Source organism: Odontesthes bonariensis, chromosome 12, assembly GCF_027942865.1.
Source record: "Odontesthes bonariensis isolate fOdoBon6 chromosome 12, fOdoBon6.hap1, whole genome shotgun sequence".
NCBI lineage: Eukaryota > Metazoa > Chordata > Actinopteri > Atheriniformes > Atherinopsidae > Odontesthes > Odontesthes bonariensis.
In genome coordinates this window covers 36693935-36708580 of record NC_134517.1, presented here as the reverse complement: position 1 = coordinate 36708580, position 14646 = coordinate 36693935, and the positions used below count along the sequence as shown (strand labels likewise).

At 43.9% G+C, this 14646-nt stretch overlaps 1 protein-coding gene across 2 annotated transcripts in view; it reads left to right on the top strand.

Annotated features, from left to right (window-relative positions):
• Positions 1-14646, top strand: part of parp4 (poly (ADP-ribose) polymerase family, member 4) — a 60977-nt gene that overhangs the window by 20392 nt on the left and 25939 nt on the right. For both annotated transcript variants that reach the window (XM_075480315.1, XM_075480313.1), the window contains exons 15-25: positions 1844-1986; positions 2100-2231; positions 4516-4602; positions 4682-4846; positions 6224-6270; positions 7724-7805; positions 8041-8178; positions 9682-9871; positions 12821-12891; positions 13110-13297; positions 14060-14159. In XM_075480315.1, the coding sequence (XP_075336430.1) occupies positions 1844-1986; positions 2100-2231; positions 4516-4602; positions 4682-4846; positions 6224-6270; positions 7724-7805; positions 8041-8178; positions 9682-9871; positions 12821-12891; positions 13110-13297; positions 14060-14159 (1343 nt within the window). The remainder of the gene's footprint in view (positions 1-1843; positions 1987-2099; positions 2232-4515; positions 4603-4681; positions 4847-6223; positions 6271-7723; positions 7806-8040; positions 8179-9681; positions 9872-12820; positions 12892-13109; positions 13298-14059; positions 14160-14646) is intronic.

Sequence of the window (14646 nt, the reverse complement as noted above, 5' to 3'; positions counted from 1 at the left end):
TTATGTGGAATAACAGCCATGTTTTCTACATACAGGAAAAAAGACGTGTACGCTTTCCCGGCCTAAATGGGTTAAAGAACAGACCAAAGAGCAGTTTTTGGGTTTGGTCTCGGTGGGGGCCTTAAATGTTTCCTGGTGAAGCAGCCGGGGCCTGAACTACGAAGCAGGTTCAACACATCCAGCGTGTTTTCAAAGCCAAAGTGAACTTTATCGTCAATCCAACCGTGCAATCAGTGCGAGCAATTACACAGAGGATCCAAATTGCGTTCCCCCATACTCCAAATGTGCAGCAGCATTATTATAACACACACAAAATATACAACATACCATAACGCACACAGGTAAGACAAATAAACACAACATGTACAGACAAATGGGATAAATAAGCAAGGCAAGTTTATCTGTACGGCACAATTCAACAACAGGGGGATTCAAAGTGCTTTACAGAGACATTAAAACAGTAGAAATAAAAAGCACGATTTAAATGTTAAACAAAAAAGAAAGAAATAAGAACAATAGATAGAATCAGGAGTTAAAATGTGATTAAGTTTTGAAACTCAAGCTTCAGATTTGGAGCTTTATTCAAATGCAGCTGAAAATAGTTGTGTCTTCAGCCTTTTGTTGAAAGCCAGAGTAACTCCAGAAAGATTATCGGAGAAGTTGGAGTTTCGTAGCCCAAGTAAAGTAGTCCTGTTATAGACTATTCTCGTACAAGACTGTGACGGTACAGACAACATATTTAACAGAAAACACACATCGCCATCTGGAGCTGGAGTAGCCGCTGCCTTACGTGACGCCGCCATTTTCCATCTGAAAGTTTGCTTCTTCTGCTTATCTGGTTTAACTAACCCTAACTATGGAGATCTCCCAACGCTGTACTACGATGCCGGTTATCAACTCTGTAAGGCGGCCCAGGTGACTGACTCTGACATCTGGCATCAGCTCACCTGTCACAATCCGTAATCCTTTCAGAGTAAAGAGCAGCAGCTGCTGCAGACAAAGCAGGAAGGAAAGACGGCAAAAGTGAAAAAACACAATGCAGACGATGTGAATTTATTAAAAATCTGATTAACATCGCTGCCACGTCCTTAAATCAAAATCAAATCAAATCAAATCAAATTTATTTGTATAGCATATTTCATGTACAAACAAGTGCTTCACATAAAATAAAAGCATTGCAGCAGGGAGTGGAAGAAGCATTAACATACATAAAAGAATATAAAGAGAAACAAATAAATTAATTTAAATGAATTTAAAAACCAGCAACAGTCCAGATAAGTTCAAAGATAGCGTGCAGATTTCATGCATAGACACATGAGAACAGAAATGTCTTTAACCTGGATTTAAAAATGTCTCCATTTGGTGAAAGTTTAATCTCCACTGGCAGTTTGTTCCACTTGTTTGCAGCATAACAGCTAAATGCTGCTTCTCCATGTTTAGTCTGGACTCTGGACTGGACCAGCTGACCTGAGTCCTTGGATCTAAGAGCTCTGCTGGCTTTATATTCTCTGAACAGATCTCAGATTGTAAACCATCAGCAGGCTTTTAAAATCTATTCTGTGACTGACTGGAAGCCAGAGTAAAGATTTTAAAGCTGCTGTGATGTGTTCAGATCTCTTAGTCCGGGTTAAAACTCCAGCAGCAGCGTTCTGGATGAGCTGCAGATGTTTAATGCTCTTTGTGGGAAGTCCAGTTAAAAGAGCGTTACAGTGATGGAGTCTGCTGGAGATGAATGCATGGATGAGTTTCTTAAAGCAAGTAGTTCTGATCAGGGGTCAACGGGACAAAGCAAAGTCCTGTCCTTTCACACAAACATCCTCATTGATCAGATTTCTGTGTGTAGAGCTCAGCTCAGAAGATGAGGCGGCTGAAGACATTAAAAACCCTCTGGAGGATGTGACAGCTGGACTGTTGGACGGCTCTGGGCAGCAGCTCCCCCTGCAGGCCGTCCACGTGAAGTGCAAACTGATGGATTTGCTCTCTCAGGTGAAAATTTAAACGCCTCATTTAGTTTGGGATGATCTGATGCTCGGGGTTTGGTAGCTTCAGACTCCCAGATGTTAGTCTTTCACTGACTGCTCACTTCTTTTCTCCTTTAGGTCATTATTTTCCAGAAATACACCAATCTGAGCTCCGTCCCCATTGAGGCAAAGTATGTCTTCCCGCTGGACGATTCTGCTGCAGTTTGTGGATTTGAAGCTTTCATCAATGGGAAACATGTGGTGGGACAGGTAACCTGATCAGACTTCTTTTCCATTCATCCATTCTTCAGTTTTATCCGGGACTGGGTCACACAGGCAACAGGCTAATTAGAGATCCTCAGCCAACTCATCCAGCTCTTCCATTGGGACCCAAAGAGATCAAATCTCTCCAGTGAGTCCTGGGTCTGCCTCGTCCTGGCAGGACATGTCTGAAACAAAAACTTTATCTCTGCAAACTGGAATTGAAAGGCCAGAAGTAGGAATTGGGATCGGGCCTCGAACACCTGAAATTTCTGTCCATAAAAGTTGTAATTACAATGGTGACAAAGCACCAGCCTCAGCAGAGTCCAACATGAACCTGAAACCAGTTGACTTACTACCAGCAAAGGAAGCCAAGCTCTCACTGGTTGTACAGGGACCTAATGGCTCATCAGAAAGGGACCCAGGGGCGTAGCACCAAATTTGGGGCCCCAGGAACAACCACTACCATGCATATTTGAACCAACATCGACCCTATGTTAGGCTTTTGGGACACTTGTATAGGCTAATAGTTATTATGAAAATAAATACATTTAAGACAAATATGGCTTCTATATCACAATTATGTGGTAGCCAACAAAATGAGAGATTATTTTTGAATTATTTTACTTAAGCTGCTATCACAGTGGTATGCAACGGAATGGGAATGGGATAATCAGTTACTGTGGGCTGTAATTTTGACATTTGGGCTCACCTTTCTTGGGAAAGAAATCAGTCAGCAGTTGCTTTCCTTCATTTTGTTTCCTCTGTCTCGCTTGCCTTTCTTTTCTTTTCTGAAAGCCTGATTTTTTTTGGATGACATCTTTCATGTGCCGGCTGCTGCTTAATGCCTAATAATGAAGGGAGTGAAATTTATTGCGCATTTACAATCAAAAGTCCGCCAGAAGGCGGACTGAACCAATGCACACTGATAATGGGGGTGTCTGATATAGATTATAGCCTATTTGCAGGCTGGGATATACATTTCAACAGATGTATTTCCAGAGAACATTGGATTTGCATAAATTACCAACACATATTGACATTATTTAAAAAATTATTTTTAAAAAATGAAAGAAGAAGAACATTTCCCTTAGGGCCCCCCCTGTAGGCTGGACCCTGTGAATCAGTCTGACTTTTCCCCCCTGTTCGACGCCGCTGAAGGAACCGATACCATTACATTACCAAAGCAGCTTCTGCAGGACACCAGGGTAAATGGACCAAAACTTATTGGCTCACTAACATCAATATCCCACGTTAGAGAGACTGGGACTTCACCCTGGGTCAGTCCCGGGGAGGGACTCGTAGGGAAGCGCCTGGTGGTTGGGGCTCCATCCGTGGGGTCTGAAAGAGTTAAAGGGGAACTCCGGGGCATTTGAAGCGTGTTTCCATTGCTAGAGGTTTTCAAATACTGACAGTAGGACACAGACTGGTGCAAATCTGCGCTCCCTGTGCGGAGATAGCGCTGTTCGCTCAGCCTGTCATGCGAGGCTAATACGTGGTGGCTAAGGGGCAAGCGCTAACCCTTCCACGTAAAACATTACAACAATATTACTGGGCATGTATTGTTGTAATGTTTTAAATACTTGAACGCAGTTTTTCTAGAGAATATAATTGTTTTGTATATGGGATTATTCTCTATCGACTCTTCTGGGCTTTCACATGCGCGAGCGTACAACCAGCCGGTGAGTGACATGCTGTTTATAAAGTTGTTTTGTAACGTCCCCATGCCAGTAATGTGAGAACCATGCATATGGTTTTGATGGTAAGGCTTGTGACTTTATTGTCGGATGGTTTATAAAGTGGTGTGACGTTTCTGCAGTGTGCAAGTTGTTGTTTTACGTGGAAGGGTTAGCGCTTGCCCCTAGCCACCACGTATTAGCCTCGCATGACAGGCTGCGCGAACAGCGCGATCTCCACACAGGGAGCGCAGATTTACACCTGTCTGTGTCCTACTAACAGTATTTGACAACCTCTAGCAATGGAAACGCGCTTCAAATGCCCCGGAGTTCCCCTTTAAATGGGACCACACTCCTGTGGACTGTCCTCCGTTTGGTTTAGTGTGGTTAGGGCGGGGCCTCAGATGGAGGCCTTGGTTGTGAAAGTGTTTACATATTTTTTATTATCTTCGTTTATTGATTACATCTTCACTGTTGATTCTCAGGAGTTTGCTGGTCATGTCTGTAAATGATGTCTGAAAACTTGCCCACCAGCACAACACACAATGAAATATCAATGTTGGGGATTCCTTTCTAAGCCAAAGTAACACTTTTTGTTTGGTGTGTTCGGGGATCAGGTGAAGGAGAAAGAGAAAGCTCGTAAGGAGTACAAGCAGGCCGTGGAGAAAGGCCACGGAGCGTACCTCATGGACCAGGATGCTCCTGTACGTCAGACTTTATTCTCATTCTGACTCTCGGTTGTTCCCTCCACCTGCTGTGACGCCATCTTTGTTCTCTCTGCAGGACGTGTTCACCATCAGCGTGGGCAACCTGCCGCCCGGAGCGACCGTCCTCATCAAAGTGACCTTTGTGTCTGAGCTGGTGGTCAGAGACGGGAGGATTCTGTTCTCCCTGCCCGGGAGCGTGGCGCCCTGGCAGCAGAGCGCGGCGCTCAACCAGACCACACAGGTAGGGGAGGAGCCTGGATGACACATCCCGACACATCTTACACTGCAGGCGGGCCGGGGTGAAAATGACAAGTGGGACACGGTGGAGACGAAGCAGCGAGAAAACAAATGGAAGAAGACGTGTGTTCGGTTGCCTTAATTAAGGCGAGACACGGCAGGCAAAAACAGTGATTTTTTTTTATTTTTATTTATTTTTTTTTTTTTCATGCAGTGGTTCAATTCTGAGAATTTGGGCCAGTCGACTCCTTCAACATGTGTTCGTTCAACCTGCTATAAAGAAAACGTTGAAAACGTAAATTAAAATGTTTATTTTATTACATCTTGTTTACTTGCGGCAGTACGTTTTGCCCAAATATACCAAAAAGTTAGCATTCCAACGCGCCATGCCGAGCTTGGCCTGTTTACTGAAGTCTGTCGTGACCGGTATGGTTGTAAAGCTCCTGTAAGTCTCCTGCACAATGATATGAAACCCAAATAACGGCACTTCCTCTCTATCAGTAACCAATCGTGAAAGTCTAAAGGCGGATTTATAGCTAATGACGAAATCTCTGGACTATGACACTCCGAAAATGCCCCAAAACACCACAACTTTCAAAGAAAAAGATCTTTTATTGTATTTTATTGAGCTTGTATTCTTTATTAATAAGATTATTTAATTCAATTTTAGTATTACTAAGGGCCTGAGTATTTATTCTGTTTTTGAGCAATTGTTTCCAATACAAATGTATTGAATTCCCCTATTTGAATCTTTAAATGCCGTTTTCTCAAAATCAGTTTTTTGTATTTTTCCAGTATCAATATCTCAGACTATGGAGCACCTACTAACACCAAACTTTCCAGTTATACACTTAGCAGTATTCCGAAGATATTTACAGAAGGATTTGTTGATAAATCATTCCTGGCCTGATTTATGTGACATTATATTAAAAAAAATGGCAAAAATTGATGTTTTTTAGGCTATGGACAGTACATTTTGATTTCCTAGGAAATGAAAGCAGATATCCTGAAATCCCTCTGTAACTTTCTTTTCATTTTGTGTGTAAACAAAATGAAAAAAGAATTTTGCACCTGGCTTTATCACATGTTCAGATCTAGCTTCTGGAAATATATGCAAATCTGCGCATATTCAATGAGATAATGCCTCATTTGCATAATTAAACATACAAATTTTTCATACTTGTATAAGTAATCAACTGAGGAAGTTTCATGGTGATATCTGTTATTTAAAAATATTCCCCTATTCACCTGTAGTGTCTCATTCTTCACCAGTTACTGTAAACAGGCGCGAACTGTTGCTGTCGTTGATTTATTTATTCGTTTATTTTGCAGCTTTGTGCTCGTCTGACTCAGTTAGCGCTCTGTGTTTTTAACTGAACAGGTCACCACGGAGAAGGTGTGTGTGACTGATGAGGAAGCAGGAAGCAGGTGAGCGGCCTCATTTATTCTGTTTTATTCTGTTTGAGTCAGACGTGATTCATGGGAGCTGCTGAAAGGAGTCGGCGCACACGCAGTGCACGGCAGTTCGTTACCTACCTTAAGGTTCCCAGAGTTTCTAAAAGTAGAATGGGAGGCAGAGCCTTCAGTTATCAGGCCCCTCTCTGTGGAACCAGCTGCCAGTTTGGGAGGCAGAGCCTTCAGTTATCAGGCTCCTCTCTGTTAGCCTGACTACGTCATACTCACGATTCTAGTCAGAATGTGAGTCTGATACCGCTCAATAGAGATTTGAGTATGGGGCGTGTTTCAACCGAACCAGGAGAAAAAATGCCTCTTCGCTCAATTGGATAGACCTACAACCAATCAGAGCAACGTAGTATGTAACGTAGATTAAGCAACACACACTTGTTGTAGGAAGGCAAAAACATCTTTTCTATCGATAAAAGCCTTTATCGCATTCCTCTGTTCGTCTTTCAAAATGAATGCAATGTGGAGATCCTGTAGAACAGACTCGATGGCAGAATCTACACGCCCTAGCTCTCCAGCGGCAGCCGTGTTCAGTTCTTTAGTGACGTAGTCGATAATGTCCCTGTTGATCATCTGTCCATCATCGTATAAAGCCCGCCCTGGCAATCTGATTGGTCCGACCAATTCTTGGTCGGGCATAATGATTTCCCAACTGAGCAGAGCCAGACCGAACTTCCTGACCAAAACTTTTATGGGCGGGGCTAAGTTCGGCTGGCACCCAGGCTACCTCTCTGTGGCACCAGCTGCCAGTTTGGGAGGCAGATCCTTCAGTTATCAGGCCCCTCTCTGTGGAACCAGCTGCCAGTTTGGGAGGCAGAGCCTTCAGTTATCAGGCCCCTCTCTGTGGAATCAGCTGCCAGTAAATGTCTGGGAAGCAGACACCCTTTCCACTTTTAAGACCAGGCTTAAAACTTTCCTTTCTGATAAAGCTTATAGTTAGGGATGGCTCAGGTGATCCTGAAACATCCCATAGTTAAGCTGCTATAGGCCCAAACCCCAGCTGGTGGAGGCGGATGGCCACCCTTCCTGGTTCTGGTTCTGCCAGAGGTTTCTTCCTGTTCAAAGGGAGTCGTTCCTCTCCTCAGGCACGCTCAGGACGGGAGATTGGACTGAAGACAAGTTTCACTGCAATCTGTTGGTTTCCTTAGCTAGGAAACTGTTTTTGAATTGGCTCTATATGAATGAAATGGATTATTTTATAAATAATTATGATTACAATTAATTGAATTCCAATTGGCTTGAATGGGACTTTATTGTTTAAGTGCCTTGAGATGACATTTGTTGTATTTGGCGCTATATAAATAAAACTGAATTGAACTGAATTATCGATCCTGTGACTGCGTGTCCTCCATCAGGCGCTTTCTCAGCGCACCGCATGTGCGGAGGTCGTGTTCATTGTGCCGTTTCTGCCCCTCAGGGAGTTCACGTTGGACGCCTCAGTTGAGATGCCCCATGAGATCAGCAGCCTGCTCTGCACCACTCACAGAGTCAAGATGAAGGTGATTTCTCACATCTAAAACTTTGATTTGTTTCATCTGCCTGTGGCGGCACACTCGACCCAAGCCAGAAAGTTTTGTTTTTAACCGAATGTGTCGACTTTCATGATCCGCGAGCTGTAAAAACATTCACTGAGTTTGAATAATTTAATCTTTTTGGAAGTATTTTTGGAGAGGAAGTCATCACACGCCGCCAGCTTCCTGTCATGTTGACGGTTTTGTGTGTGTGATCCCGTAGAGGACGGACTGTAAGGCGGTGGTCAGCGTGCTGCCGGGACAGGTCATGGATTCAGACGGTTTCCAGCTGTCAGTCATTCTGTCTGAGGTCCACCTGCCCAGGATGTGGGTGGAGAAACACCCCGACAAGGAGAGCCAGGTCAGTCCAGACACGTCACCTGACACTTTTTACCGGAGCACCTGCCCCTGTAATTATGCGGTGTGCCCCTGTAAACATTCCTACATACATCCTTCAGACTACGCTGCGACTGATGTGCCAAGGAAGAAAAACACAGACACGATTTTCCCTATTTCAACCACGTAACCTCCTTTAAAGCTGCACAGGTCTACCAAAGAGTGAAGTGTAGAGGTTGTATTTGCAGGCGTTGGGTGCGTCTGTGCATGTTCAGCGAACGGACCGTGTGTGATGCGTAGCTCGCAAAATCAGAGTTGAAAGGCAAGATACTGCGGCCCGCACATCATATTCATCAGCAGATAGTAGCCCACACATTGGGCCAATGGAAGCGTAGTAGGCTGCATGAACCACTACAATCCAATCCAATCCAATGTTATTTATAAAGCACTTTACAACAACATCAGTTGACCAAAGTGCTGTACAAAAAGAAAATGACAATAAAAACAAAGAAAATTTAAAAGAATAAAATACAAGAATAAATCAAAAGGCACAAAACAGCAATATAATTTAAAACAATAATAATACTAATACTAAAAATAGCAATTTCACATTTCAACATCTCACATCGTGTCAAAAGCCAGGGAGAAGAGATGCGTTTTAAGGTGAGATTTAAAAACAGACAGAGAGGAAGCCTGTCTGACGTGGAGAGGCAGATTGTTCCACAGGTTAGGAGCCGCCACAGCAAAAGCACAGTCTACACATTGATGGATTGCTGTCACTGTGGTCATGGACATCAGGAAATTCTTACAGTCAGAAGCAGCAAGGAGAACTGAGAATGAAGTGGAGGGAGGTGAGAGATTTGTTTTCTCTGTTGTGTTGACGCCCACGCCTACGTATAGTCCACTGTCATTTCTTACGCCAAATACACAACGTTTGCATTTAGGCTTAAACGGCGTCTGGTTCCATGGCAGATGAAAAACGGGAGACAATATCCTATTATAGCCCATTTACTAAACTACCTTAGGCATTATAAGTGGGTAAAATGTGGGTAGGCTAGTTTAAAAGGCTACTCAATCAGACCATATCAGCTGCTCTTAATTTAAAATTTTGACTTTTTATTTTGCCAAGTATTACTTGACTGTGTTACAGTAAGATTAAAACATGTTCAGTACCTGGACTGAAATATTTTTCATTATTTAGTATCTATTTAAAATTGTAATACTGTGCATACTGTGTTTTTTAGTAATATTTCCTCTTGTAAAAGGCTGACTTGATTATGTTTGATGAGCTACAGAAGGAGGAATAGAAAAGCTAAATGGCTGGACTATAGCCTATAGCTCTGTTAAACCTGTTGAGGTTCATGCACATTTGAATAAATGTTCTTTAGGCTGATTTTCTGTATACAGAACGGCAGTGTTGGTGGTGGTGGGGTTCTGGCTGGGGGCCTGGGCCCCCGTACAGCTGTATGCCCAGCAGCGCCCCTGGGTCAGTCTGGTCCTTCCTCAGCCCTCCTCCTCTCTCCTGCAGGCCTGCATGCTGGTGTTCTACCCGGACTTTGAGCCCGGCTCCGGGTCGGGATCCGACGAAGTGGTCCTGCTGTTGGACACCTCTGAGTCCATGAGGGGGGAGTCGCTCGGCTCGGCTCAGAGAATCGCCCTGCAGGTCCTCAGAAAGCTGGACAACAACCTCAAAGTCAACGTGGTTCTGTTCGGCACGGGTCGGTTTCACCTGATTTTAAAAAGAGCAAACTGTTTGAACACAGAAGCATGAGCGGAAGCAGAACTTCTTTGTTTTTAGTTGAAAACGTTTTTCTCTCTTCAGTCTGTTTGGCATCTTCTGTCGCCTTTAACCCCTTAACCCCGTTTGACTCAATCAACCAGCTGAGATAGCATCTTTTGTCCCCCATTGCCGGTTGGTCAATATTCACTACGGACCTAGGAACCTTTATATAAATAAATATGTAAAAAAAAAAGGGTGAATAAAAAAACATTGTTTTTTCACTGTTATATTACTGTGTTGTTGTTATCTTATCATTGACCATTATTAGCCTGGCGACGCCATCCTACGTACTTCCGCCCAAAGATTTTGGCTCCGCACATAGTCTGGCCAAATCCCCCTACCTCGGTTCGCTCAGTGTTTTGCCAATCAGCAAACAGTTGCGAGTGGTGACGCAGAACTCACGCGCGGAGTCCATTGTAGTCCATATAATTGTAGTTCAACCGCAGCGGAAATAAACATGGCGACGGAAGAACGCTAGAAGCTATCCATGAAGTTGTCTCAACTCTGGAGATCATTACACAATTAAAACGAGAGCAAGAGGAATGCCTCGTCAATTTTGTTAGTGGCAAGGATGTCGAAGCTCTCCTTCCAACTGGCTTTGGGAAAAGTTTGATTTATCAAATGGTACCGGTATAATGAAAGCGGATGTGGGAAGCGTGATTCGCGAGCTAGAGCCTCGCGAGAGTAAGCATGAACCTCGGCGCATAACCAACGTCATTTCTAAACATTACTGATTGGTTAAGGGAACTCCAATGAATTTAAGTTGCTGGGTAAGGTCCCACCCTCCATGGAAACAGATTCCTATTGGGTTTTTCCAGACTGTTTGACGGAGTCAACAGTCGGCTTTCGCCCAGGCTAGACCATTATGCCTGGTGTTGCAAATAAGGAACATACCAAAATTTCTATGTATTTTTTGTGCATAAGTGAAATTAATAATCTCAGCATTATTTACCATCTACTTAAAGGCTAAAACACAGACAAAACATTTGTTTATATACAGCTATTTAAATTCAGGCGTTAAGGGGTTAATGAAGCAAATATGACCTGAAACGCTGAGCAGAAGTGACAGATTACTGCAGTCCAGAGTGGTGTTGCTGAAGCTTTCTGTGTTTGTGGCTGTCAGATCACTGAAGCTTTCTGTGTTTGTGGCTGTCAGATCACTGAAGCTTTCTGTGTTTGTGTCAGATCACTGAAGCTTTCTGTGTTTGTGTCAGATCACTGAAGCTTTCTGTGTTTGTGGCTGTCAGATCACTGAAGTTTTCTGTGTTTGTGGCTGTCAGATCACTGAAGCTTTCTGTGTTTGTGGCAGATCACTGAAGCTTTCTGTGTTTGTGGCAGATCACTGAAGCTTTCTGTGTTTGTGTCAGATCACTGAAGCTTTCTGTGTTTGTGTCAGATCACTGAAGCTTTCTGTGTTTGTGGCTGTCAGATCACTGAAGCTTTCTGTGTTTGTGGCTGTCAGATCACTGAAGCTTTCTGTGTTTGTGGCTGTCAGATCACTGAAGCTTTCTGTGTTTGTGGCTGTCAGATCACTGAAGCTTTCTGTGTTTGTGGCTGTCAGATCACTGAAGCTTTCTGTGTTTGTGTCAGATCACTGAAGCTTTCTGTGTTTGTGTCTGTCAGATCACTGAAGCTTTCTGTGTTTGTGTCTGTCAGATCACTGAAGCTTTCTGTGTTTGTGTCTGTCAGATCACTGAAGCTTTCTGTGTTTGTGTCAGATCACTGAAGCTTTCTGTGTTTGTGGCTGTCAGATCACTGAAGCTTTCTGTGTTTGTGGCTGTCAGATCACTGAAGCTTTCTGTGTTTGTGTCAGATCACTGAAGCTTTCTGTGTTTGTGGCTGTCAGATCACTGAAGTTTTCTGTGTTTGTGTCAGATCACTGAAACTTTCTGTGTTTGTGGCTGTCAGATCACTGAAGCTTTCTGTGTTTGTGGCTGTCAGATCACTGAAGCTTTCTGTGTTTGTGGCTGTCAGATCACTGAAGTTTTCTGTGTTTGTGGCTGTCAGATCACTGAAGCTTTCTGTGTTTGTGGCTGTCAGATCACTGAAGCTTTCTGTGTTTGTGGCAGATCACTGAAGCTTTCTGTGTTTGTGGCTGTCAGATCACTGAAGCTTTCTGTGTTTGTGGCTGTCAGATCACTGAAGCTTTCTGTGTTTGTGTCAGATCACTGAAGCTTTCTGTGTTTGTGGCTGTCAGATCACTGAAGCTTTCTGTGTTTGTGGCTGTCAGATCACTGAAGCTTTCTGTGTTTGTGTCAGATCACTGAAGCTTTCTGTGTTTGTGGCTGTCAGATCACTGAAGCTTTCTGTGTTTGTGGCTGTCAGATCACTGAAGCTTTCTGTGTTTGTGTCAGATCACTGAAGCTTTCTGTGTTTGTGTCAGATCACTGAAGCTTTCTGTGTTTGTGGCAGATCACTGAAGCTTTCTGTGTTTGTGGCTGTCAGATCACTGAAGCTTTCTGTGTTTGTGGCTGTCAGATCACTGAAGCTTTCTGTGTTTGTGGCTGTCAGATCACTGAAGCTTTCTGTGTTTGTGTCAGATCACTGAAGCTTTCTGTGTTTGTGGCTGTCAGATCACTGAAGCTTTCTGTGTTTGTGTCAGATCACTGAAGCTTTCTGTGTTTGTGGCTGTCAGATCACTGAAGCTTTCTGTGTTTGTGGCTGTCAGATCACTGAAGCTTTCTGTGTTTGTGTCAGATCACTGAAGCTTTCTGTGTTTGTGGCTGTCAGATCACTGAAGCTTTCTGTGTTTGTGTCAGATCACTGAAGCTTTCTGTGTTTGTGGCTGTCAGATCACTGAAGTTTTCTGTGTTTGTGTCAGATCACTGAAGCTTTCTGTGTTTGTGGCTGTCAGATCACTGAAGCTTTCTGTGTTTGTGGCTGTCAGATCACACGGAGGCTTTCCTGAGCGCTCAGCCGCTCACTGAAGCTCGTCAGGCAGCCGAGAGCTTCATCAGGGTGAGTTCTTACAAACTGAAACTGATCTTTCTGTTGGAAGAGAGAATCAGAGAGAGTCCCGACCCAGAGTCCTTGTTTTATGGGATGTGCTTGTTTTTATTCAAACGAACAGTTTTTATTCCCTGACACAGGAAGTGGATATCAGCTGTAAAACTGCTGAAGTTTTATTTGAATCTTCTCGGTGGCGTCAGTAACTCGCCTCCTCTGCCTCTCATCAGCGCTGCTCTCCAGTAGGGGGCAGCACGGAGCTGTGGCGTCCCCTGCGGGCGCTCGGCCTGCTGCCGCCGTCCTGCGGCGGCGTCAGGAATCTGCTGTTGCTGTCGGACGGCCACATCCAGGACGCAGCGGTCACTCTGCAGCTGCTCAGAGACGCCGAGCACAGCCGCCTCTTCACCTGCGGCCTCAGGTGTGAGCAGGGGTCAGAGGTCGCCCTTTTTCACAGTTTGGCTGTGTACGAAACCGCCTACTACATGCTACATGCTACCTGCTACATGCTACATACTACATAATTCCATACTGCATACTCATCGATCAGACAGTATGCAGAGCGTTTACCCACAATGCATCTCCCTCCTGCCCGAGCCGAAATCAGCCGGCCTGAAGCTGATTTCCCTTAAGCTATAAACTCTGTAAACTTTAGCAACATTTGAAACATTTTCAGGTGAGAAAGTAGTCGTTTAGATCCCCAACGTGTTGAAAACCTGACAAAATACCGGCTGTTTACAATTTTGTTCCCACGAATTCGGCGCTACTAAAGCTAGCCGCAGTGAGCTAACGCACTTCCTGTTATTTTCACAAAATAAAATACCCGTTGCCTTTTATCATAGGGAAAGCCATTACCATACAATTGGTGCTTTTGTTTTGAAAACAGGAAGTGAACCTACCCTCGTTGTAGCTAGCTTGAAACTGCCGTTTTGACAGGAAATGACGATCGGCGACGTCACGTTACGTTGCATCTTGGGTAGTTTGAGTATGAGTAGTAACCTCATGATGCATACCCAACATTTCAGAGAATCTAGTATGCATCCGGGAATTTAAAAAAAGTTAAAGTTAGTAGGAGTAGTAGGAGTAGTAGGACAAGTAGGCGGTTTCGAACACAGCCTTTCTGTTCATACTCTACAACGGTTACCGTAGAAAGGTGTGTCTTCACGTCTGTTTGTCTTTTCAGCTCAACAGCCAACCGCCACATGCTGAGAGCCTTAGCACAGGCAGGGGGCGGAGCCTACGAATTCTTTGACGCAAAAACCAAACACAACTGGGCAGAAAAGGTGAGAACGTCACCTGATCAGAGGTGAGGAGGGGCGGGGTCACCTCCAGAGGTGGGCAGAGCAGCCAAAAATTGTACTCGAGTAAAAGTACTGTTACTTTAGAATAATATGACTCAAGTAAAAGTAAAAAGTAGTCGTCCAAATAATTACTTGAGTAAGAGTATAAAAGTGCTTTGTGAAAAAACTACTCGAGTACTGAGTAACTGTTGAGTAACGTCTGATTTATTTGTTAACACAAACATTCAATCAGACAGACAAAAATACTGAATAATCATCTTTAGGCTAATTAGAGTTCATCCAATTGATAAATTAAATTAAAATGAATTTATAATTACAAAATAGCTTAAATGAAAATAATCCAGCTGGCCCCGGTTCGAGTCTCACACCGGACGGCCCTTTGCTGCATGTCTTCCTCCTCTCTCTGCCCCCTGCTTCCTGTCTCTCTCCAACTGTCTTATCCATTAAAGACATAAAAAGCCCCAAAAAA